This window comes from Phacochoerus africanus, chromosome 14, assembly GCF_016906955.1.
Source record: "Phacochoerus africanus isolate WHEZ1 chromosome 14, ROS_Pafr_v1, whole genome shotgun sequence".
In the NCBI taxonomy this organism is placed as follows: Eukaryota; Metazoa; Chordata; class Mammalia; order Artiodactyla; family Suidae; genus Phacochoerus; species Phacochoerus africanus.
Window position 1 is genome coordinate 59,541,843 of NC_062557.1, and position 22,896 is coordinate 59,564,738.

Sequence of the window (22,896 nt, forward strand, 5' to 3'; positions counted from 1 at the left end):
GCTACGGAAAAGCCAGAGGGTGCCAGCTGCAAAGAGCACCAGAGTACAAGCCGCCAGGTGACCTTCGGCCAGAGGCGCTATGACGCAGCCACGCCCTGCCTGTCACCCATCACCCCGGGTCCCGGCACACCTGACGTGGCTCCAGTCCAGAAGTACAGGGCGAAGCGGCGGCCAGACAGACCCAGACCAAGGCTGTCCAGCCCTGCAGCCTATCAGGGTCGTGGGGACAGCAGAGCCAGGGGACAGGACCCCCTCCCCGAGTGACGTGGGACCCCAGGGGCTCAGTGTAGACATTCGCTATCGGGACAGCTGCCAGACGGGCACACGAGCTGGGGGCGAGCTGAGACCGCCCGCTGCTGTCTGTCGCGTGGGACGGTGGCCGGTTGACGGGGGAGTGGCCAGAGCTCGAACTCCAGTGTGAAAGGAAGTGAGGGCCTCCCTCCACCCTGCCCTCTCCTCTCCCCAGAGGAAACAGCTGTTCACGTTTTCCTGTGAGTCCATAGAAAAGGTAAACGCACGTGTGCACATGTGCGTGCTTTCCTCACGCGCCTGCGGGACCCCGGCCACTCCTGCTGTGCGTGGCTCCCTCCTGCCAGGGCCCCACCTAGGCTGGGGAACAGCGGCAGCCCCGTGGAGGGGGGCATCTGAACGCCCGGCCTCGACCCGTGACCCAGGCCTCGGCAGGGCATCCTGAGTGCGCCCCGGCCCAGCGCCTGCCACCTGACGGCCATATAACACTAGCTGGCATCTCTCCAAACCCTTGGGCAAGGTGGGGTCCTGCCCTCAGCCCGACTCAAGACCAGGGCCGAGGCCTAGAGGCGGCTCAGCAGGGTCCCCAGCTGACCTGAGTCCTCCCCACGGAAGAGGGGGCCGGGGCTCAGAGCTGGCAGGAGAAGGGCTCAAACAAAGCCAGTCTCCGAGGCCACCCCCTGTCCGTGCAGGGCCCTGAGGTGCTCTGCGCCCTGGGGCCCTGACACCAGCACACACCACGCTGGCAGCTCTCCTGGAGCTTCTGTTCCAGTGAGACAGACACCGGGCAGGGAAGGCCTGTCCTGTGTTCAGGTCTGACAGAGACACGAGCAGGGGCCTGCGGGCAGCAAGGCTGCCAGGCAGAGCGCGGGGGGGGGGCTTCGCCACAGGGTGGAGGGCCCCAAGGCGGATGCAGGCAGGGCGCTCAGAGGGCTATGACAGGAGGGCCCTGGCCGTCTGGACAACTGAGATTCTACTACACCTGGAAATGCTCCTGGACCATCCGTCGCGGGGCCCCAAAAGAACACGCGTGGCCCTGTCCAGCCTGGTTTGTGCTGACCCTGGCCAGCTGGACCTCACCCTCCACCACGAGCAGCCCATGCTGCTGCTCTACGTGGGGGCTCAGCATACGGAGCATCTTCCTCCGACCAGGGGCGGGGCAGCCCTGAGCCCCGGGACCTTGGAACGGGAGCTTAGCTGGAAACAGGGCTGCTGCAGGTTAATGCTGACACGGCGTCACACTGGAGCAGGTGGCCCTGGATCCTTATGAGCAGAGAAGCCGCAGGGGCAGACACGGGGGTGGGGTGAAGCAGCTGTGGCCAAGGGAGATGGAGGGGGCCGCCAGCAGCCCTGTCGGGAAAACTCCCCCGAGGTGGGGGATGCTCAGGATGCCCCCCTGCGGGTTTCAGGGAGCACGGCCCTGCCAATACCCTGATGTGGGGCTTCCGGCCTCCAAAGGGCAACACAACCCACACGTGGCGTTGGCACCCCTGCTCTGCGGCCCTCGGCTCCCGGGTCACAGCCTCTCCCAGCGCCCCTCCTCCCTACTCCCCACGGCTGCGCTCTGTCACCCTCCCTGGCACCTGCCTTGCTGCCCACAAGGGTCCCAGGTACCTCTGGCTCCCTCCTGCCGTCAGACCGAGCTCCTCCTTCCCTCAAGAGGGACAGCGCCAGGGCCGCCCTCCCCAGCAGGACGTGGCCCAGCAGGGGCCCTCTGGCCTGGCTCACTGGGGACCCCCATGGCCCCCTGGGCACCTGGAGCAGCGCCAGGAGTGCCGTGGCCCCGAGGACCCTCTGCGAGCCACGATTCTGTCTGCAGTGGAGCCGTCTCCCCGCCCGGACCGCTCCCCAGAGGTCGGAGGTCCCGCTCCCTCTCTGCCCCACACAGAGCAGGGGCTGAGACACCGGTCTGTCCGTTTTCCAGCTGAGTTTCCAGAGAAACGACAGCTGTGACCTCCAAGGGCACACCTCCCACACTGGCCACCATGGTGAGAGGCTGGTGCCACCGCCTCGGGCTACCGGTGTGGAGCCGGGGGCGGAGCCGACCGCAGGCGGGGGAGCGAGACCGAGCCGTGTCCCTTCCGTGACACAAAGCCCATCCTGTGTGTGTGCAAAGAAGCAGGTCTGTGGCACTCCTGTCGTGGCGCAGTGGAAACGGATCCGCCTAGGAACCAGGAGGCTGCGGGTTCGACCCTTGGCCTTGCTCAGTGGGTTAAGGACGTTAAGACCCGGCACTGCCGTGAGCTGGGGCGCAGGCCAAAGGCGCGGCTCGGATCCCGTGTGGCCGTGGCTGTGGCTGCGGTGGAGGCCGGCAGCTGTAGCTCCGATTACACCCCTAGCCTGGGACCCTCTGTGTGCCACAGGTGCGGCCCTAACAAGCAAAAAAATTAAAAAAAAAAAAAAACAGAAAGCAGGCAGATGTGCGCTGTGCTCGTGGGGCTGCAGGTGCCATCCTCTCTCTCCAGGACAAGTCGGCCGGGGCGGGGGCCGGGAGGAGGGGCTGCTCCGAAACAGGAAGCAGTGTCTCCTCATGCCTTCCCAGGGGACCACGTGTCCCTGGAGCCGCGTCCACATCCTCTGCGACAGTCACGCCCGGTGGGGGGGGGGGTGGGCTGGGCAAGGGCACCACACGGCTCTCCAGGCAGGTGCCCCAGAGGGAGGTGAAGAAATTTCGCTCTTCAACCAATGTTCTTTCCTAACTCGATCACAGACGGGGTTAACCGCCCGTGGCAGTTTCTTAGAGTAACGCAGGCAGGAAGTCAGTTTTAAGAGGAGCGTTCTGAGGGTGATTTTCATCTATTAAACTGGCAATTATTTTTAAAAACACGTCAGCACCCTCTCCGGGCTCCAAGGCCATCAGCAGAGCACGGCGCCCACAGTGGGCGCGCAGGAGCCCAGTCCGTCCGTCGGGCGCACCAGTGCGGTGTTTCAAGAGGCAGGGCTGTTTCCTGGCGCTTCCCGCTAACCTCGTGTCGGGAACGCTACCTAGGGTCACCCTCCAGAACCCTCACAAAAGCAGGCTTTCCCCCCAAGGACGCTGACACCTGGTTATTTATTTACACTGAGAGAACCTGAAACCAGCCCGATGGGGCGGGAGCAGGAGAGACCCGCTCAGGAGCCTCCCTCGGGCAGGGCCTGCGCCAAGCGTTAGCACAGGAAGGTGCCCGGGACGGGCAGTGTCCTTGTCCCCCGTGGAGGGGCGCTCAGGCCTGCAGCAGCGAGCCACCTACCCCCTCTAACCTCGGAAGCCAAGTGCACCTGTGGCAACAGGAAAAACGCACACGGGAGGGACGTTGGTGAGAACAAGGAGCAGGTGCAGCGTTTGCTGGGAATCCGGAGCCTAGGCCTCGGGCCGCCGCACGCACCGCTGCGTGCAGGGTTAGAACCCGCTCCACGCGGGTGCCGCCTCCCCTGACCAGAAGCCCGCGGCGGGCAAAGCCTCGGTTGCCGCTGGGGGCTGCTCCTGGCAACTGCCGGCTTACAAATGAGCAGGAGGATGTGCCAACCTTCTGAGGCCCGTGCTTTGAAGAGCTTGCGAGCAACCTTCGGGTGACGCTGTCCTGCTCCGCACGACCCACGACGTCGCATCAGCCCGGCTCTCGCGGAGCGCTGCTCTCGTGGACTCTCTTCTGACCTGCAGTCCAGCCCCGTCTGGATGCGCCTTCAGGGCGCGGGCTTGCTCTGCCTGCACTTCCTCTTCCCAGCAAGCACCTGCTGGCTGGCCACTCACAGGCAAAGCCGCGCAACCGGGGGCTCCCGACCCCCAGGCAGCCGCTGTGACCTCACGACACGGAAAGAAGGGGTGCAAAGACGCATCCACAACGTAGCTACAGCCCTGGAAGAAAAGCGTCCAGGCGGACGTACACCCTCTGACGTCCGACCCGTGGACAGACATGTCGCCAAACCGCCACATCTGAAGGCCCGCTGGCGCTGCACACCAGCCTCCTGATTCCACTGCCCACCTGGACACTCGGGACACCGGCTCCAGCAAGACAATGCCACTGAACCCCTGGGGCAGCCCCTCTGCCAGCGATGTGCCGAGACGGAGCCCAGAGCCGGGGGTGACCCGGAGACAGGGGCACAGCCCCGCCAGCTGGCTGTCCCTGCCTTTCCCGACCCCCGCAATCACCTGGCCGGGCGCCACCCTCTCACCCCATGCCCGCACCTGCAGCTCCACTCCCCGTGCCCCCAGGAGGCCTCCCCAGCCCCAGCTTTTCCAAGTCCAAGCCCAGGAGGGCTTCTGAGGGACATGCCATCTGGGTTTCGACTTTTTTTTTTGTCTTTTGTTGTTGTTATTGTTGCTGTTGTTGTTGCTATTTCTTGGGGCGCTCCCGCGGCATATGGAGGTTCCCAGGCTAGGGGTCGAATCGGAGCTGTAGCCACCGGCCTACGCCAGAGCCACAGCAACGCGGGATCCGAGCCGCGTCTGCAACCTACACCACAGCTCACGGCAACACCGGATCGTTAACCCACTGAGCAAGGGCAGGGACCGAACCCGCAACCTCATGGTTCCTGGTCGGATTCGTTAACCACTGCGCCACGACGGGAACTCCCAACTTTTTTTTTTTAAACAACTAAATGTATTTTCCACATTCTCCAGTTGCAAAAACAGACCTAAGAGGACCGACGTTCTCAGGTGCCTAATTCTTATGACAACGTCCTCAGCCCTGTGCACACGGGCGCGTGGACACGATCCAGCTCCACCCCCACAGGCTGGCTGGCAAGGCTGGGGCCAGAGGCCCCCCCACCCACGGAGGGTCCAGAGAGCCTGCTGCCCGCGGGGCCTCCCACACACGTGCAAGGAGCACAGAGCGTCCAGGCGCCTCACAGGCCCTGGCACGGCGACCGCCCCGAGGTCCCACTGTGGGGACGCAGCCAGGAGAGAGGCCCATGCGGGCGCCCTCAGGCCCCGTTCCTCCTCCTGCCCCGTGAGCACCTGGCCTCCCCAGACCTCCCCTGGACCCGGACTCTGGTCCAGCAACTAGAAACTCGGTGCGGGGGGCAGAGAAGTTCAAAGTCAAATCTGGACCCCTCTCCGGCGGTTACCTGTGACCCTGGCCTCATCTTATTTCGTGCCCTTCGTCCCCTCCTGCCCCCTCGCCCCTGCGATCTTTTACTCCTCTAGCGTTGCAGGTGGTTAGTAAGCCAAGCCCAGTCTTTTCCAGAGAGGAGCAGGCAGAGGAAGGACCGGGCACCCTCGCGGGGAGTGACCGCGAGTCGCTGTGGATGCCACGCGAGGGCTCCCCACCCAGGGCGGCGCCAAGACCCTAGGGCAGGCCTGAACCGCACACAGAGGGCCGCAGGTGCCACCAAGAGCAGCCGCAGGTGGCCGCACACAGCTGGGCCAACTGCACATCTGTCTCTGGGACAGCAGGTAGGTTCGGGCGCACCCGTGGGAATCCCAGGGCGACCAGGCTTCCATTCTGTCCTCTTCCTCTTTCTTCCTCTTCTGTGAGAAGGAGGATGCCAGCCGGCAGCTGCCCTCCTGCCCAGCGACAGAGGGCACGCTGGTGCTGCAGCAAGGCCAGCGTGGCTCTCGCCCGGAGACGACTCAGCTCCGCGAAGGGAGCCGACCCCAAGCCGGGGGTGCCTTCCTGCCCTCAGCAGACCTCTCTCCACAGAGGGCAGTCCAGGGCACAGAAGGAGCCTGGGGGAGGTCTGGCCCTGACCCTGAGCGTCCACGTCAGAGGACCGGCCGCTCTTCACGTTCCAGGGCCCACGGTGACCCCGGAGCCGCCTCTGAGGCAGAACTTTGCAGTTTCCACAGGCCCCGCTGACAGGCGTGCGCGAGGGAGCGCGGGCGGAGCTCCCTCCCCGTCGGCTGCCCTGTCCGGTGGTCTAAGCCCGAGAGGCCTCCTCAGGGCCCCACGGCCTCACCTGCACGCGGTGGTCCTGAGCACAGACCCCGTGCCAGGCCAGGCCAGGCGAGGCACAGGCCCAAGGCCATGGCCTCGGGCGGGGAGGACAGCGGGTCACGAAGCCATGCACATGAGCTCCAGGAGAGGCCAAAGAGCTCAGGGACCCCCAGCGTGGGGTTCTCCCCAGGCCCCGGCCTTCTCACCCGCACCCGCTGCCCTCCAGGTCCTGTGGCCACCGGGCAGGTCCAGAGCGTGAGCCGCCTCCACGCCTCCTGCTCCACTCACGGCCACCCCCACGTCAGGGGACAGCTGCTCACCCAGCCGGGCCTCAGGTCCTCTGGGCTCGCCCTGAAAACATCCCCAGGCCTCCTGGGCCCCATCAGGTCCAGGCGCTGTCGTCTCCCTCCTGGTCCCCCCTGCCCCCGTCAGAGGGTCCCCCTCGGCCTTCTCCTCCTCGAGCCCCTGCCCTGCCTCCCAGCTTCGCAGAGGGCCCCCCACCAGGCTGCCCTGTGCTGGGAGGTGAAAAGCTCAGCAAGGGAAGGGTGGCAACGCTCCCACGGCAGCCAGGGCCAGGACGTCCAGCCACAACGGAGGTGGGTCCATCCCGGCTGCGCAGGAGCCGCAAGCGCCGCAGCCCCTGCGCCCCACCCCCAGGCCCAGCTGCCCCGTCCTCTGCCTGGGATGCCCCTCCGGACCTTCAGGGGGCCGTCCAGGTGTGTCCTGGGCCCTCCCGGCCCTCAGGCCACCCGCCCACTGCCCCTGCCCAGGCTGGGTTTGGCTGCCCCCTCCAGAGCACTCAGGACGCCACAAGGGATGTAAGCCCCTCCCCATGACGGGGGGTGAGGGGGCACCACGCAGCCGACTAAGCGGGCAGAGGGCGTGGTCTGCCATGTCCAGGGCTCTGGGCTGGACCGTGCAGGTGCCCTCTGAGAGCCAGGATCGGGGCATCACTTAGAAGAGGGAGGTGGGTAGGCAGGGGGAGGCCAACAGCGAGGACACCAACCCGAGAGCTGGCGCTGAACCGCGGCGGCGCACTGGAGGAGAAGGACGGGGTCTGGGGTCTTCGAGGTCAGCTCCACGGTTGCATTGGGGGGGGAGCCCCGGGAGGACCAAACGGACATGGCTCATGACAGGAAGCCCTCCTGCCACACGGTCTGGGGGACCCAGCTGCAGCCACGGTGCCAGGCTGCCTGCCGCCCCCACCCCTCCCCCTGCCCACCAGGCCTCCCCTGCGGGGCCTGGGCTCCTAGGTGCGCCCTCACCAAGGTCTCGCCTAAATCACAGCCCGTGTTTCACCAGGCCGGCGTCGGTGCCACCTCTCAGTGCCAAAGTCCAAGCCGGCGTGTTCAGAGCAGCCCCGCCCGGGCCCAGACCACACGGTCCCTGCAGCCTCACCGTGGGAGTGTGAGGTAGGCAGGGGAAGGCACCCCCGGAACCTATCTGCCCAAACTCACCCAGGGCACCAGAAACTGTGGGAAAGCAGGCTCACTCCCTCATTTCACTCCGAATTTCTACCAGAGCCGAAGGAGCCGAGACCTTCACGTGAGCTGTGGCCAGAACAACGTGCCAGATGCGGAGGGGGGGAGCTGGGCTCACCACGCAAACAGCACAGGAGAGCTGGGGGCCCGGGACACGAACACACCTCACCAGCTGCTGAGAGGCAGGCAGGACCTGGGAGCGCGGGGGCCCCAGCGGGGCAGCCCCAAGGCCCTGCAGGGAGGAGGCGACAGCGCGAGGCTGGTCCTCCCCGCCGCGTCCAGGACAGACCGGGGGGCGGGGGGAGGCGAAGGAAAGACCCCAGACCACTGACACCAGGCCAGCCGCGGCGTCAGTGGGCAGGAGTGAGTGGGAACTGTTTCCAGGGCGGCCGGGCCGCCTCCTGGTCGGGGAGCCGCATGGAGGCTCTCAGGCGGGGCCCCTCCAGTGGGGGCAGGAGAGAAGGGGAGGCCCCGGGACCAAGGCAGAGCAGACCGGGCGTTTCCCAAAGACAGCAGTGCAACCTGGTTTCAGCGCCCCGGCAACAGCTGGGTCGGCCCAGGATGCAGCGTTGACCGTTTCAGTTCCGCACTGAGTTAGGACCTTCAGACACCACGACCCGCGACCACGACCCGCGACTGCCAGCGCAGCCAACTCTCTCTTCACCGCGGTAACGGGCCTTCAGGAGCGGGGGCAGTGAACCCAGGAGCAAGGGCACCCCCACTTCGTCCTCAGCAGGCACTACCGCTGCACAAGCCTGCCAGCTGGCGTCTACCAAACCCGGGGCTGTGGATGGCAGCACCCCCCCAACTTTCCAGGGTGGGGGGGCCATAGGGAGAGCCCGGACAGTCACCCCGTGCCTCACCCAAACAGCGGGTGCCCTCTTAAGCCTTGGGCAGCACTTGCGGCCAGTGGCGTGGGCCGGCCTGGGCTCCGGGGAGCAAGGGAGCCGGGCCTCGAGGCCCAGAGGCAGGGGAGAGAATTGGCTGTACCGATGGACGAGCACACCCCCAGCAAGCTGCCCAGCGGCTCCCACCTCGGGCTGCGCGGTCACACGCGAGGCAGGGCTGGGAGCAGTCGCCGTCGGGGCGCGGGGCCGGCCCCAGGTGCGGCAGGAGCGGGGGGCGCTGGCTCGGCGGCTGCGGCTCCTCGCTCTGCCCCAGTGGGGCGCCCACGCGGTGCTGGGGACACAGCGAGGCCTCGGGCGCTGCGGGGCAGGGACACACACACACACACACACAGAGAAAGATAGGCCGTTAGAGGGACAGGGAGCAGCAGAGGCCGGGCGGCGCCAACAGCCGTCACCACACGCGGACCCTGAACCTGCAGCGCACGCTCAAGGCCAGAGGGACCAGGACTCCGGGCCGGCGGCAGCATCATCGGGCAGAGCAGCAGGCCCGCCGCCTCCTCCCCACACCTGCATGGGCAAGACGCTGCTCCGGCTGCCCCACGCGCAAGGACAACGACCGCGAACGGCAGGTGGGGAGAGGGGCGGGTCCCGGGGCCTGAACCCCGGAGCCCCCGGGGGATGCAGGTTGCACCTGTCATGAAGGTCACGACCTTTGCCCCAGCAGAGCCCTTCAAATTAAGCAGGGAATCAGGAGCTGACGTGGGACGAGAAACACTGGCCTCTTTCTTTGCCAGACAAACCCTGGCAGCTCCTGGACCGGGCGGCCCGATCACGCCCGGCCGACCCCTCCTGACACGGGAAGCGGCCTGCAACCTGAGCAAGGGTGACGGGGTCTGTCAGACGGCAAACCACCTCCTCCGAACACAACAAGTTTCACGCTGAGAGGGGCACCCATTCCAAAACCAAAGGGTGCAGACCGCGCTTCCGTCTTCACAGCCAGAAGATGCAACTTCCGCAGCCCCCAGGGCTGCCTCTCCCGCCACCGCACGGCCGAGGCGCCACGTCGGTGGAGGGCCCGGATGCTGTCGTGGCTCCTGGACCGGCGGCCATCAGGTCCCGCCCCCACTCCGCTCCCTGGCGTCTCCGGGCGCTGGGCAAAGACCCGAGGGACAGACATGCACGGTGCGACACCAGAGCCACCCCACCCAGCATGGACCCAGCCATGCAGCCGCTTCCCCGCGGGCTCTCGTCCACGGGCTGGGGAGGGCCCTGCCCGCAGCGGTGGGTGACCCAGAGACAGTCCCTCCCCTGAGATGCTCCAGTGCAGCAGACACTGGGCCGGGCAGGAGACCCGCAGCCCGACGGGAGAGGCCCTGCGGCTGAGGTTAAAGAAAGCAGCTCGCCCAGAACCACCAAGCCCCCGCTGCCGGGCAGCAGGCTGGTCCCTCTGCGCCCCGCCTCCGCCCGGGGCCAGCCCTGCCCACGCGGAGCCTCTGTCAGGGAAGCTCGAGGCAGACCGAGAGCGCCCCGCCGGCTGCCAGCCGCCGGAACGGCGGCGGCGGCGAGCCCTGGCTCAGTCCCGGGGCCCGGGCCACTACTCACAGCCGTGGTAGGAGGCCGGCGACCCCCCGGCCTTGCCGTACTCCTGCTCCGAGCAGCTGGTGGCGAGGTTGGGCTGGCTGGAGCCCCGGCCGAAGGGGGCCTGGCGGCCGCCCGTGCCAGTGGCCACCTGGGCCATGCGCTCCCTGGTCTTGAGGGCCTGCGCCCGCTCGGCCTTGAGCCGCTCCTCGTCCCTGAGCAGGGCCACCAGCTGCTTGGCCTTCTCGCGCACGCCGACGCCCTGGTCCTTGCCGTCGCGGTCCACGTACTGGAAGTCCTTCAGCGTCTGGATGGCGAAGACGTTCTCGCGGCACTGCTGGGCCACGCGCTCGGAGCCCGTCTTGATGAGGTAGTCGAGCAGCGTGAGCGCCTTGTACACGTGCCGCCAGTTCTTGCCGTGGTCGTTGAGCCGCCGCCACACCATGCTCATGATCTCCGAGAAGGCCACCACGTTGTAGGTCAGGTCCGCGATCTCCGTCATCAGGGAGCTGGACGGGCCCCACGGGTCGTTGGAGGTGGCCTCCCGGACCTTGACCTCGGCCTCCGAGTAGTTGTTCACGATGTTCTTCATCTGCCGCCGGATGGACGAAGTCGCCATCTCGGGCTCCTGCGTCCCGGACGCCGCGCCCTTCAAAGACGGAAGCAGCGGCCCTGCGCCGGGCAGGCTGGGGCCCCGCCGAGCTTCGGCCTCTGGAGCAGGTCTGGGGCGGGGGCGCAGACGGTCATGTCCTCTGCCGGAGCCGCGGGTCCGAGAAGCCGGAAGCCATGACCTGGAGGGAGAGACGCAGGCGTCAGCGTGCCCCAGCCCCTCTGCCGGCAGGCACGGTCAGCCAGGGCGACAGGCCCACGCGGACCCAGAGATGCCCCTTCAAGACGCAGGCCGGACCGATCCCACCGCTCGAGCTTCCACTCAGGTGTGAGCCTCCGGAAGGAGAGCAGCGGCACTGAAGCCACTGCTCAGTTACCAAAACTCTTCCACGGGTGCACTGTCACGGGCTGGCAAAAGCCGGCTACAAGGACCATGATGCGGGGCAAAGTCAGGCTGACGGATTTTTTTTTTATTGGTTTTTACGTCTTTATTTTGCTTTCAGGGCCACGCCCGTGCCACATGGAGGTTCCCAGGCTAGGAGGTTAATATCAGAGCGACAACTGCCGGCCTACGCCACTGCCACAGCCACGCGGGATCCGAGCCGCGTCTGCGACCTACACCACAGCTCACGGCAACACCGGATTCCTAACTCACTGAGTGAGGCCGGGGATCGAACCTGCAACCTCATGGTTCCTAGTCAGACTCCTTTCCTCTGTGCTACAACGAGAACTCCAGGCTGACGGATTTTAAATTAGCTTTGGGAGTGAGAAAGCATCTCATTTCCGGTCTATCTAACCCATGTGCCCGTCTACAGCGGCCTGGGCACCACCTGCCAACTGCGGGGATTCTCCATGACCACCTCGTCTCCTGGCTTCTCCTAAAGGCTCCCGACTCCTCTGTGGGGGCACAGCTCAGGCCTCCCCACTGGCTTCAAAAGCCTCCAACATCTGGCCGGAGCCGTGTCATACAGCCTTATAAATAATCTGGTTCCAGGAGTTACCATCGTGGCTCAATGGAAACAAACCTGACTGTTATCCATGAGGACACAGGTTCGATCCCTGGCCTCGCTTAGTGGGTCAAGGATCTGGTGTTGCCGTGAGCTGTGGTATAGGTCGCAGACGTGGCTCGGATCTGGCATTGCTGTGGCTGTGGTGGAGGCCGGCAGCAACAGCTCCGATTCGACCCCTAGCCGGGGAACCTCCCTGTGCCATGCATGGGTGCGGAACTAAAAAGACAATAAATAAGTAACAGCCCAATTTCCTCACTTCAGAAAGAAAACTGAGGGCTACACATCAACAGGCGCACCCAACCCTCTGCCACAAACACGTGCACCCCCTCTCCCGAGAAGAAACATCTATGGAGCTGGAGCGAGGCCACATCTCCGGGCAGGAGGTTCAGGGTGTGGGGACCCCATCTGGCTTGGTCACCAGTGAGCACCCGGCACCGCGCCTGACGTGGACAGAAACACTGCGATGCGTTTCCGAAACAGAACAAGAGGGTCCCTTCCCTCCGGAAGGCACAGGCTGGCAGGGGACGGAGGTGAGCACGGGGGATCTGAGGAAGCAAAGCCAGACCTCGGCCGGCGGGGCGCTGCCAAGGCGGCAGGGAAAGGGCGGCACACACAACCCCCAGGGCGGCCTTCCGAGGGGGAGACCCGAGGGGCGGAGGGCAAGGGGCGGCCTCGGTGACCCCTCTCCTGGACGACAAGGCTGCTCCAGCCAGAGCAGCGCAGCTGGCGCCCAGGCGCCCAGGGGGCCCTTCCACCTCCCGCCCCCCGGCCCCCCGCGGCCTCCAGCCGGGAGGTCTCGCTCCGCGCTGGCAGAAAACCTTCCAAAAACCTTCCGGGGAGGCTGCCCCTCCCCAGGTGCAGACGGGAAGCTGAGGCCTGGTCAGGAGGGCAGCGGACCAGGGCGGCCTGCGGGGACCCGCTCCCTCCTCCCGGGGTGGCCCTTGGGCTGCGCCACTGCCGCCCGAGAGGAACAGACGCCCGCCTTCCTCACCCCGGGCCTCAGCCATAAGGAAACGGAGGGGACAGGAAACCAACAACCGCTCCTCACACAGGGCAGCACAAATAGGAGGCCGCTCGGCACACCTGCCAGCCCACGCAGCCTCCCAGCCTCGGGGGCGTCGGGAGCCTCCCCTGCAGCCCAGAACCCCAGAGGCCGCCCTCCCTGCCTGGCCGGCCTCCCAGGACCCGGGACAGATGCTCCGACGGACCCGCCCAGCCAGCGTGATTAGGCTGTTGGCTCACGGTGACACCCACAGCCACACAGGACCCGGGACGGGCCTCAGGAGAAGGAGCACTCTGACCCCATAAGAACACGCCCTCCGGGGCCCTGGAGACACTCGGTGTCCTTACGAGCCAGGGGACACTGGCACCCCACCTGTCACCCACTGGGGACAAAGCAGGGGGGACTGTCCTGCCCCTCGAGAAGCAGGTGGCCTGGGGTCCGGCGCTGCAGACGTCCCCAGCCACCCTCCTCCAAGGGCAGGGGCAGCTCTGATGAGGCCCGAGAACAAACTACAGGCCTAACGAAGAGAACCAGCTTTCCGCGGGAGGACCAAGGCCTCGGGAGCTTCTGTCCGCCCTCTGGCCCTCTGGTCGGGCCCAGGGCGCCCCCGAGCCTCCAGGGCTCATGAAATATTTGTTCTGAAAAGGAGCAGACATTGTGAACGGCTGCCTGCGGGTCCCCAGCTGCGGAAGAGTGGCCCACAGGACGAGATGGGAGAAGGGGCCCCAAGGGCACCTCGGGAACCATCTTCAGGGTCCACGTGCCACACGCCTCGCCCGACGCGGGTCCGAGGCTGCGCGGGCCCCCAGAGGAGGACGTGGGCCCCGAGGCTCCATCACCCCACACCCCCCTACCCCGAAGACCTCATCGCGTTCTCGCGTTTCAAAGCTTCACCCTCAACCTCAGGACCGGGTGGAAACGCCCAGATGTCTTCCTGCCAGCAAACACCTGCCTGTCCCCGCCAGGCCCCGGAGCCCTCCAGGGCCCCAGCTCTGCTCCATCCTAACTGGCAGGCTCCGCTGTCCAGACTCCCGGTCCTGTGTGCCCGCTGCCTTCCACTCTGGCCAGCGGAGCCTGCCCAGGCCAAGGACACGAAAACAGGACCACGTGAGCCCTTCCGGCTCGTCACTCAAGCCTGGGGACCTGGGCTCACTCACAAACGTCCAGTCCTTTAAGAACCTCCAGGCCAGGTGGCTCGGGGAAGGGGACTGTCAAAGCAAGGAAAAATAAACACTGTCAAGGGTTTAGGCCAAGATAGCCACCAGAAAAAAAAAATAAATAAAATAAATAAGAGGCCTTATTTTCCTAAGTTACTTACTGACAACCAAAGGAACATCAGCAGCCAGAGATGCCCTCGGAAATCTAGTCCCATCACCGGGTATTAATAGGGACTATCTCACAAGCTGCGGTAAATGACGCACACACGTTTGTACAATTCTGTTACAACTTAAAATATTTCTGGACAAAGACAACAAAATGATTTCAAGTTGAGATTTTCTATTCAAGACACACAAATCTTTCTGCACCCACCCAGAGAGCTGGGCCAGCAGCCAGAGGACAGGCAGTCTTTTCCCTGGACGGGGGGACCAGGGCTCCCGACCACACCTCTCTACTCCCTGAAAAGCCTATTTTGAAACTGCAGTAATAATTACGTTTATTAAGAATCAGGAGTTCCCTGGTGGCTCAGTGAGTTAAGGATCTGGCATTGTCGCTGCTGTGGATTGGGTTACTGCTGTGCTGTGAGCTCAGTCCCTGGCTCAGGAACTTCCACAGACTCCAGGCAAAAAAAGAAAAGAAAAAGAAAAAAAAGAAGCAGGCTGTGGGTGTTTTTGGCATTTTAGGGCCATGGAAGTCCCCAGGCTAGGGTTCAAATCAAAGCTGTAGCTGCCAGCTTACACCACAGCCACAGCAATGCCAGATCTGAGCCACGTCTGCGACCCACACCACAGCTCATAGCAACGCCAGATCCTTAACCCACTGAGAGAGGCCAGGGATGAAACCCGCATCCTCATGGATCCTAGCTGGGCTCGTTAACCATCGAGTCATGATGGGGCTCCAAGAATCAGAGTCTCTGCTGTACATGAGACAACCACTGGTAAGCACACGGAGCTGATAAAGGCCAACCAGCCCCAAAGACGCTGAGCATCGGCTGGCCTGGGGAAGCCCCCCTGTGGGTGACACGCACATCTGTCAGGCTCCAGAAAGGCCGCGGGAGCTCTGCAGATGCCACGGCAAAAGCCGGTCTGATGGCTGCACAGACTGAGGGCCGGTCCTTGCTGTTCCGGAGGCGGGGCGGGGGCGGGGCCGGGAGGCAGAAGGCGGGACTGGGCGTCTGGGGACAGCGGATGCAAACTACCAGATCTGGGACGACAGCGAGACCCCACTGCAAAGCACAGGGAACTCTATCCAGTCTCCTGGGATAGACCATAACAGAAAGGAGAATTTTAAAAGCGTGTAGATAGTATGTATGACTAAATCACTTCAACAGAAGGCAGCACAGTCCCATAAATCGACTGTAATTTAAACTCTTTTGCAAGAGCCCATCTGCTCGGTATGGAAAGGAACACTCCTGCCTCCAGTCAGTGCCCAGCCCTGGGGGTGGTTCCTTAAGCCGAATTTCACTCCATCCTGGAGACAGAGTCTGCCGCTTCCACCTGCCCAACATCCTGTCCCTTCTCCGAGACAGAGCCCGGGCTTCCCGTGGGGAAGAGGCGGGGAGCGGGCCCAGCCCCGGCCATCAGCGCACCCGGGCCCAGCCACCGTGGGCAATCCAGCCTAGGCTGCCAGAGACCCCGCTGGGGAGGCCCCCAAACCACGGGGAAACTCAGCAGCCTCAGGTCCCCGCAGGGCCAGGTTTCCCAGAGGCTGAACCCAACGCAGAAGCAAGGAGCCCAGGGACGGAGCCGGGGCCAGACTACCGCTGCCTGAACCCACGGCCGCCTGCACCTGAAGCCATTTATCCACACAGCAACTGTGCACAGCCCCGAGCAACAGCCAAAGCACAGGCAGAGCCTCAAGGACAGGCACAGGGACTCCCGCCAGGCCCTCAGCCACGGCTGAGCCACGGCCCAGGCCCGACCGGGGAGCAGGGTGGGGCTCCCCCCTCCTCAAAGTGCAGGGGACCCCGCCAGAGTCTGGGATCCTCACTCTCTAGAGGGCAGCTTGTAATGGTGACCATAACGCAGCAGCTGTCCCACTTGCAGGGGACAGGCTGGGGCAGAAAAGTTCTGGCATATCTGAAAACACAACCAGAATTCGATAGACAGTGCCTACTAGAAACAGACTAATACAACAGCAAACAGAACAACGCTAAAAACACAAACAAAAAATTCCAAGGCTCGGGTGATGCCCCTGGAGGCAGGAAGAATTCGGTAACAACTTGGTCCAGGGCCTGCGGGGCGGGGGCGGGCGGGGAAATTCCTCCAGGCCCAGGGCTCCGGAGGGAGGAGCAAGCAGCCCTCGGGGCCCAGGTGGGTCACTGGTCAGAGCCCACGTGACAGTGGCGCGTCTGTGACGGGGGCGTGGCCGGCCTGGCGCCAAGCAGCAGCTGGCCCTGCCGGTCAGGGCCTCCGCCAAACCGCCACAGTGGTTTTGGTGGCTTTCCAGGGATGGAGGATCACTGGCAGGGACCAGGACCAGCTACGAGGGAGGAGCAGCAAACCCAACCGCCACAGGTCCCCCAGTCACAATGAGAGGCACCACCAGACAAACCGAAGCTCACCCCATCTGGTCTGGGGGCCTCCTGCGACTGTCTCACGGCAGGTGACAGGAGCACAGTGGTGGGGTGCTGCCCCCTCCCCTGTGGTGTCTGTCACGCGGTGGAGCCTCTGACCACAGACGCCAGAATCTCCAGGGGACACGCTGGGACAGCCAGGGTAGCACTCGGGACGCGACACCCTTTCCAAGCTCCTGGGTGACATCCAGGCTCACTGTGTGACAGTCACCAACACCGAGGTGGGACCCACTTGGCTTTCACTCTCCTCCCCGCCGCCCAAAAGGTGCCCCACGACAGCAGCCCACATGCCCCCCCCCCCCGCCCCGTCACAGTGGGACAGCTCGGTCAGTGCAGCTTTCTTCGCCACAATGACCGCAGGGGCCCAGGGAGAAAGGGCCACCATGAGCCACGTGCCAGCAGGGAGAGAGCCTGCACAGGCCACTCGCTGGACGGGGGGACGCAGCACCACAGCCTAACGGGTCCTCGCCAGGCAGAGGGGTCAGACTTTACCCACCAGCCCCAGACTGGGCTCAACGACACGTCCGGAATTCCTAAAGCAAACATGGAGAGGCCCCTGGGCGCCGACAGCGCAGGCACAGGGAAACTGGCCTCTCCCTTTGCGGGGACGAGCCCCGGGGTGCCGGTCACCTGGCCTTAGTGGGGACGGACGGCCCCGCCCCCTCCAGCCCCCACCAAAGAGCCCCGGGGGCTCCTCCCCGCCACGACGGCCATGGAGCCAGCGAGGTCAGACAGCCGATGGCATAACGGGAACCCGGTCTTCCTAAAAGCAGACAGCGCGGGGAGCCCCGCGTCTCCTCTCCAGCGGGGCCGATCACTTGGCCTCTGGGAAGGGCAGCCTGCGGCGCGGGTCACAAAACGCCCAAGTGCGGTCTTTCCAGAGACCGAGCGAAGCCAGGGTGGGGTTGGGAGACAGGGTTCTGGCCGTTCGACACAGCCCCTGAGAAAGGGGGTGTGACAAGCTCCCCCTGCTTAGAGGGTCGAGGATCACACCCCGAAAGCTGGACCGGGCGGATGCAGGGGCCTGCCACGAGGGACAGGGAGCTCCTTGAGGCCCCCACCCCGGCCGCTCCGCAAGGCTCCGCAAGGCAGTTCTGCAAATGACCCGTCCCGGACGAGGTCTTTTTTTGGCTTTTTAGGGCCGCACGTGCGGCGTATGGAAGTTCGGACGAATCGGAGCCGTAGCCTCCAGCCTACACCACAGCCACCGCGCCAGATCCGAGCCACACCACAGCTCACGGCAACGCTGGATCCTTCACCCATGGAGCGAGGCCAGGGATGCAACTGAGTCCTCATGGATCCTGGCTGGGTTCATAACCCGCTGAGCCCCAACAGCAACTCCCGTGGACAGCGTTCTCCACAAGCCCTGCAGGAAGCCAGCATTGCGGCGGGTACGGCAGGGCACACACAGCCAGGGGCCGGGAGGCAGGGACAGGGACCAGACACTCTGCACGAGCCCTTCTGCCCCCAGGCCCTCTTGCTGTCTCCGTGGTGTCACGGGTAGCCCCAGCCCCAGGTCAGCCACCAAGGCTAGAATTCCGGCGACAAGCCAAGCCTAGCGGTGGACGTTTTCCTGGCCTGTGGGCTCCGTGGGGCAGAAAGGCAGGGCTTCCCGGGGCCCTTGGGGAGCAGGAAGAGCAGCCCTGGGAACGCTTCTGTCCTCGAGGAAGGCAGCTTGCGCACGAGAGCCCGGGGGCCAGACCCCGCCTCTAACGTGCTGTGACTCTGCCACCAGAAATACCCGCTAATGGCAGATGGCAACGCCACCGGAGACTGGGGATCACAGAAGGGGGCATCTGATGGCTTCACAGCCCCCACTGGGCAGGCACAGCGGCAGATGAGTCTGCTCACTAGAATTTTCCAGCTCGAGACACGGGGGGAAAGCAGAGCTCCTCGGGAAGATTTAGAATTCCCATGATTCCATGCGCACTTTCGGCCTGGCAGGCCACTGCGATGGTGCCAAGTGCTGGGCTGCTGCCACGGCTGAGGAGCCAGCAGGACAGCGGAAGCTAATGGGGGCTGTGGACCCCGCGGCCAAACCCTGCTCAACCTGACACTTTTCTCCAGAGGAGCTCAAGATGCTTGCCAGGTGGAACCTCCCGGCGGGTCAGGGACAGGTCCCTGCACGCTGTGAAGGACCAGCCAATGGCCAGGGGAGCAGGGCGCCGTCTGCTCACCTCGGCCCTCGAACCAGCGGAATTGGCGGCCACATCCGACTCCCCCATGTAGCTCTTTGGGAGAGGGGATCACGGGCTGGCCCTGTCCCAACCCCCCAAGGCAGCAGGGGGTGCGGTCGGCAGAGCCCCCAGAGACCAGCTGACAGGCGACTTCAGCGAAAGGGCACAAGATAAGCCAATTATCCCCCATGCGGAAAGTCACTCTCCGTGCCCCCGGCGCCCAGGCTGGGCCCCGGCTCCCGGTCGGCCTCCCACGGGGCTGTGGCTACACCGGCTCTTCCCGGCTGTTCCCCACCTGTTCATGAACAGCGCCTGAGGGAGGTCTGCCCGTGGCCCACTGCGTCCTCGCTAAGGGGGACCCCGCGCCCAGTGAGCGCCCCAGCGCGTGCCCAGGGAGTGCGTGAGAGGCAACCCACCGCTCAGACTCGCAGCTCACGCCCGGCCCGTGTCCCGGGTCCTTCCCTCTGGGCCTCCGTCGCTCGGTTCGGCCCAGCTGCTCCGCTCACTGAGCTGGTGCAACCCAGCGATGCTGTCAGCGCTTCGTGACGCAGAGCCGAGGACACAGGACAGGCCGCAGACAAGCCTGCGCTGCGGGCAGGCCCACCCCGCCAGGCCACGGCGCCCCGGAGCGGAGGCCCGCGCGGCCGGGTCAGGAGGGCAGAGGGGCCTGTCCGTTTGGCAGGTGGTGTCGCACGCCCGTTCCCGACCGCACATACAAGCGCCAGCTCTTCTCCCGTGCAGCTGGCGCTTCCAAAAAGGCCTGAGATGTGCTCGCTCTGACACCAGAGCGATCGTCAGAGACCAGGCTGAGGACTGCGCCCGGAAATAGAAGCTCTTGAAACAGAAGCTGGAGCCTCCTGGCTGAGCCCTGCCTGCATGCCAGGGTGTCTCTCACCGAGCCGTCCGTCGGGAGACGGTACGAGGGGTGACTCTCCGCAGTGCCACGTGTCACAGGCCAGGAAGTGGAGGCACGGAGAGGCTGGGTGTCTGGCCAAGGGACACGCCGGCAAGTGGGAGGACCGGGGCTGACCCAAGGTCTCTGGCTTCTGAGTCCATCCTCCAAGCCTTCGGACGGACCCGCTCCAAGTCACGAGAAGGGTGAACAAAGGAAAGCGAGTCTGCAGGCCCGGGCGGCCCTCCCGTTTAGGGGCCCAAGAGGCTGGGAGATGGCAGAGAAGCAACCGGTCCCCTCCCTCCTGTTGAACTGGCCAGAGGGGATCCTGCCCAGCTCGGCAAACCGAGTGCTGGAGCCAGAAGGCGACGCGGGCGCAGGCAGTGCAGCGCTGCACGGGGCTCAGACCCTGGCGCCCGGGCTCCTTCCAGTGTCGCCAAGGGAAGTGAGCCCCGAGGCTCTTCCGAGAAAGCCCCACCCCAGACGGTCAGGGCCCGCGGGCAGCCAAATGAGGCAGCGACTTTAAAATGTGCTCTTCAGAACTCAGGCCTTAAGAAAGAGGGTCTCTGGTTATAACCCTGTCTTCTGCTAAAGCAGCCACACTGGCTGTGACAACCTAAGAACTCTGACTCTTCCTTTAAAACAGACTTCACCTAAAATGCCACCAAGAAAAACACTCTTGGAGCGGAAAGGTAAACTTCCTTTTTTGGTTCAGAATAAAAATACGACTTCGCTCCTCCCCCGAAGCTGGAAACATGCCCAGCGCTGTATTTGCTCTGGGACACGGGCTGGACTCTGACGTCCGTCGGCCCCAGAAGAGGAGCGCCGGCCCCAGGCCCCCTCGGCCCCCCGTGCCCGTAGGTTGATCATGTGCTGCCGGCACCCGCGGAAGGGCCAGCGCCATCCACACGCGAGGCACAGACAAGGCGCCCAGGACCAGGTCCCACACGCCTGGGCTCACTCTCCGGTCCACAGGCGCCCGCACGAGCGCGTGTCTGCCGTCGGGAGCAGCGCGGGTGTGCACACACGTCGTGGGTCACGCGCCAAGCGTCCCAGCCTCTGCTCCCAGGAGCAGACCTCACGGTGCACGTTACAAACACCGTTCGTGGCTGGTGCTGTTCTGCCTCATGACACCATTTCATCATCACAGCGCAGACAGAGGAGCAGTAGCGATAACAACACGTCTGACAGCACGTTTCAGAGCCTGGGCGGATTAAGGACGCCGGCAGGGCAGCACACCACGCGGCTTCGGGGCTGGATCGGGGACAACCCCACACACGACAACACGCACAGACGGTGAGCCGGGTGCCCCGAAGCTCCCAAGAAGGTCTGCCTGCCTGAGGGCAGGGACACGGAAGGACCAAAGGCAGGGCCTGGGCCTCCCTCCATGGCTAAGCAGCCTGGACGTGCCAACTTGCTCCCGTGCCCACCAAGGAGCAGGACGGCGGCCCCACTGGCAGGGCGCCTCCCGTGCCAGGGCTCTTAGGGCCCTCCTTCCATCCCCGCTATCGGCGGCACGAAGGTTTTCTCCTAGTCACTGCACGGTTAAACTCAAACACCTGCATCAAGTATTAACACGCACGAAATCGGGTACCACTGCCATGGTGGTGGTGGGGGGGGTCTTTCCGTTTCTACCGAGATGTAATCCACGCCCTGCGAAATTCACCACTTCGAAGGGTGCGGCGCAGGCTTAGGACTGAGTATCCCCCCCGTGCTGCCCACCCCTCACCACTGGGACGTCATCTTTGCCCCGGAAGAACCCCTGAGAGGCCGTGGTCACGACCCGGGCCTCTCGCCGCCGCTCCTCGCGGCCGGTCCTGCTTTCCGTCCTGGTCCCTTCACTCGGCACACTTTCGGGCTCACCCACGCTGTGCCCCCGGCGGTGCCTTCTCCCCAGCAGGGCAGAGGAGCTGTCTCCGTCAGGACAGACCACTTCCTTTACCCGGACCAGCTGGAGGACACAGGGGCGCTGCCACCACTTGGCCACCACGCATAACGCTGCTGTGACCTCCGCGCTCGGCCTTTGTGGGGACATGGGTGCTCAGGTCTCCCGAGCAGACCCCGAGGAGCGGGCGGGAGGCCGGGGCACACAGAAGCTCCCTGGTTCGCTTTCGAGGAGCAGCCAGAGGGGCCAGGACGTCACCGAGATAAAAAACTCCTCAGATGAGTAACAGTCAACGCCTACCACTTAAAAGAAACACGGCTGCCGTTAAAGCCACTGGAGTGGGTTTGCGTGTCAGGGGGCAGAGGTGGCGCCATCGAGGGGGGGGCTTCCTCGTCCTGATGGAGCCTCAGCGGGGGGGGGGGGCTGCGGGGGGAGGAAGGGAGCAGAAGCCCACGCCAGAGGCGGACACCGAGGCACAGGCTGTCCAGGTGGGGAGGGTTTCAGGAGGAGGAAAGAGGCAGGACAAGTAGCTTAACGGCGGACGAAGGTAGCGGGAGGCACAGGTGCCGGCAGGACAGGCACGGAGAACGGAGCCGGCCGAGGGAGAGCAGGTGCCGGGGCGGGCACGGGTCAGAAGCAGGTGCGTGGCCATTGCTGAAGCCCAAGAAGGGCCAGGAGGGGCACAGCACAGGAGACCCAGCCGCTGCAGGGAGGGGAGCCGAGCGGCTTCAGGGGGATGCCGACCTCCAGGGCTGCAGGGGACGGGGCAAGACGAAGCCTTCGGGATGGGAGGGCGGCGGCTCCTCCCCCCAATCATGCCAACGAACAGCTCGAACACCCTGGCGTGGGGGCACACGGACCGCCCCCAGACCTGCTACACGGTGGCCAGGGCCTCTGTGGCTCAAAACTGCGCCTGCCACCCCCACGTCCCCTGCCCTCCAGGGAGCCTCTGCTGGGCTCCCCCACCTGCTGCGGCTGCAGGCGCCTGAGGCCTCGAGGCCGCCCGCGCTTCCGGCCCCCCGGCCCCTTCCTCCCACGACCTCTAGACTGCGGGCTCTGGGGACAGAGGCCCCCACTGTCTGCACACTGAGGCTGCCTCACAGGGCCTGGCACGGTGCCGGGCACACATCTGCCACAGAAATGAATGGCTCGAACCCCCACCTGCTCGCACGCCGCCCCCAGCTCAGCTGCTCTCCACCCCCTCACCCCGCTTCCTGGCCAGGACCGCGAACACTCTCACGGAACAGGAAGCGCGGCCCAGGATGCTGCTGCGCTTTCCAAATCACGGCTGGCAGAGAGAAGGCTGCCCCCACGCCTGCGGCCTCCTCTGGAAAATGCAAGTGGCGCCCTGGCAGCCCCGCCGCCAACGGCCTAAAAGAGCTGCGCGGGCGGCAGCGAAGGCCCCCCCCCGCCACCACGGGGTCCCCACGTGCCTCGGACGGACCCCCTGCGGCCCGCGGGTCCCCCCACACCCGGCGGGGAGGAAGCCCAACAGGAGAGGCCGTTGTTCGGGGCAAGCGGGGGGCTGAGTCAACGTCACACGGAGCGGAACAAGCAGAAACAAACCACGGCTCCC

The 22,896-nt window shown here is 65.0% G+C and overlaps 1 protein-coding gene across 5 annotated transcripts in view; it reads right to left on the reverse strand.

Moving 5' to 3' along the window:
• The window catches only part of EPN2 (epsin 2), a 63,439-nt gene that overhangs the window by 16,809 nt on the left and 23,734 nt on the right, over nucleotides 1-22,896 (reverse strand). For 3 of the 5 annotated variants that reach the window (XM_047758984.1, XM_047758987.1, XM_047758988.1), the window contains exons 2-3: nucleotides 10,036-10,802; nucleotides 8,620-8,790 (exon numbers count right to left, since the gene is read on the reverse strand). In XM_047758984.1, coding sequence (XP_047614940.1) covers nucleotides 8,620-8,790; nucleotides 10,036-10,630 — 766 coding nt within the window. In that variant the 5' untranslated portion in view covers nucleotides 10,631-10,802. Of the gene's footprint in view, nucleotides 1-8,619; nucleotides 8,791-10,035; nucleotides 10,803-18,959; nucleotides 19,614-22,896 lie in introns of those variants that run through there. The other 2 variants (XM_047758986.1, XM_047758989.1) reach the window with 2 other exon arrangements.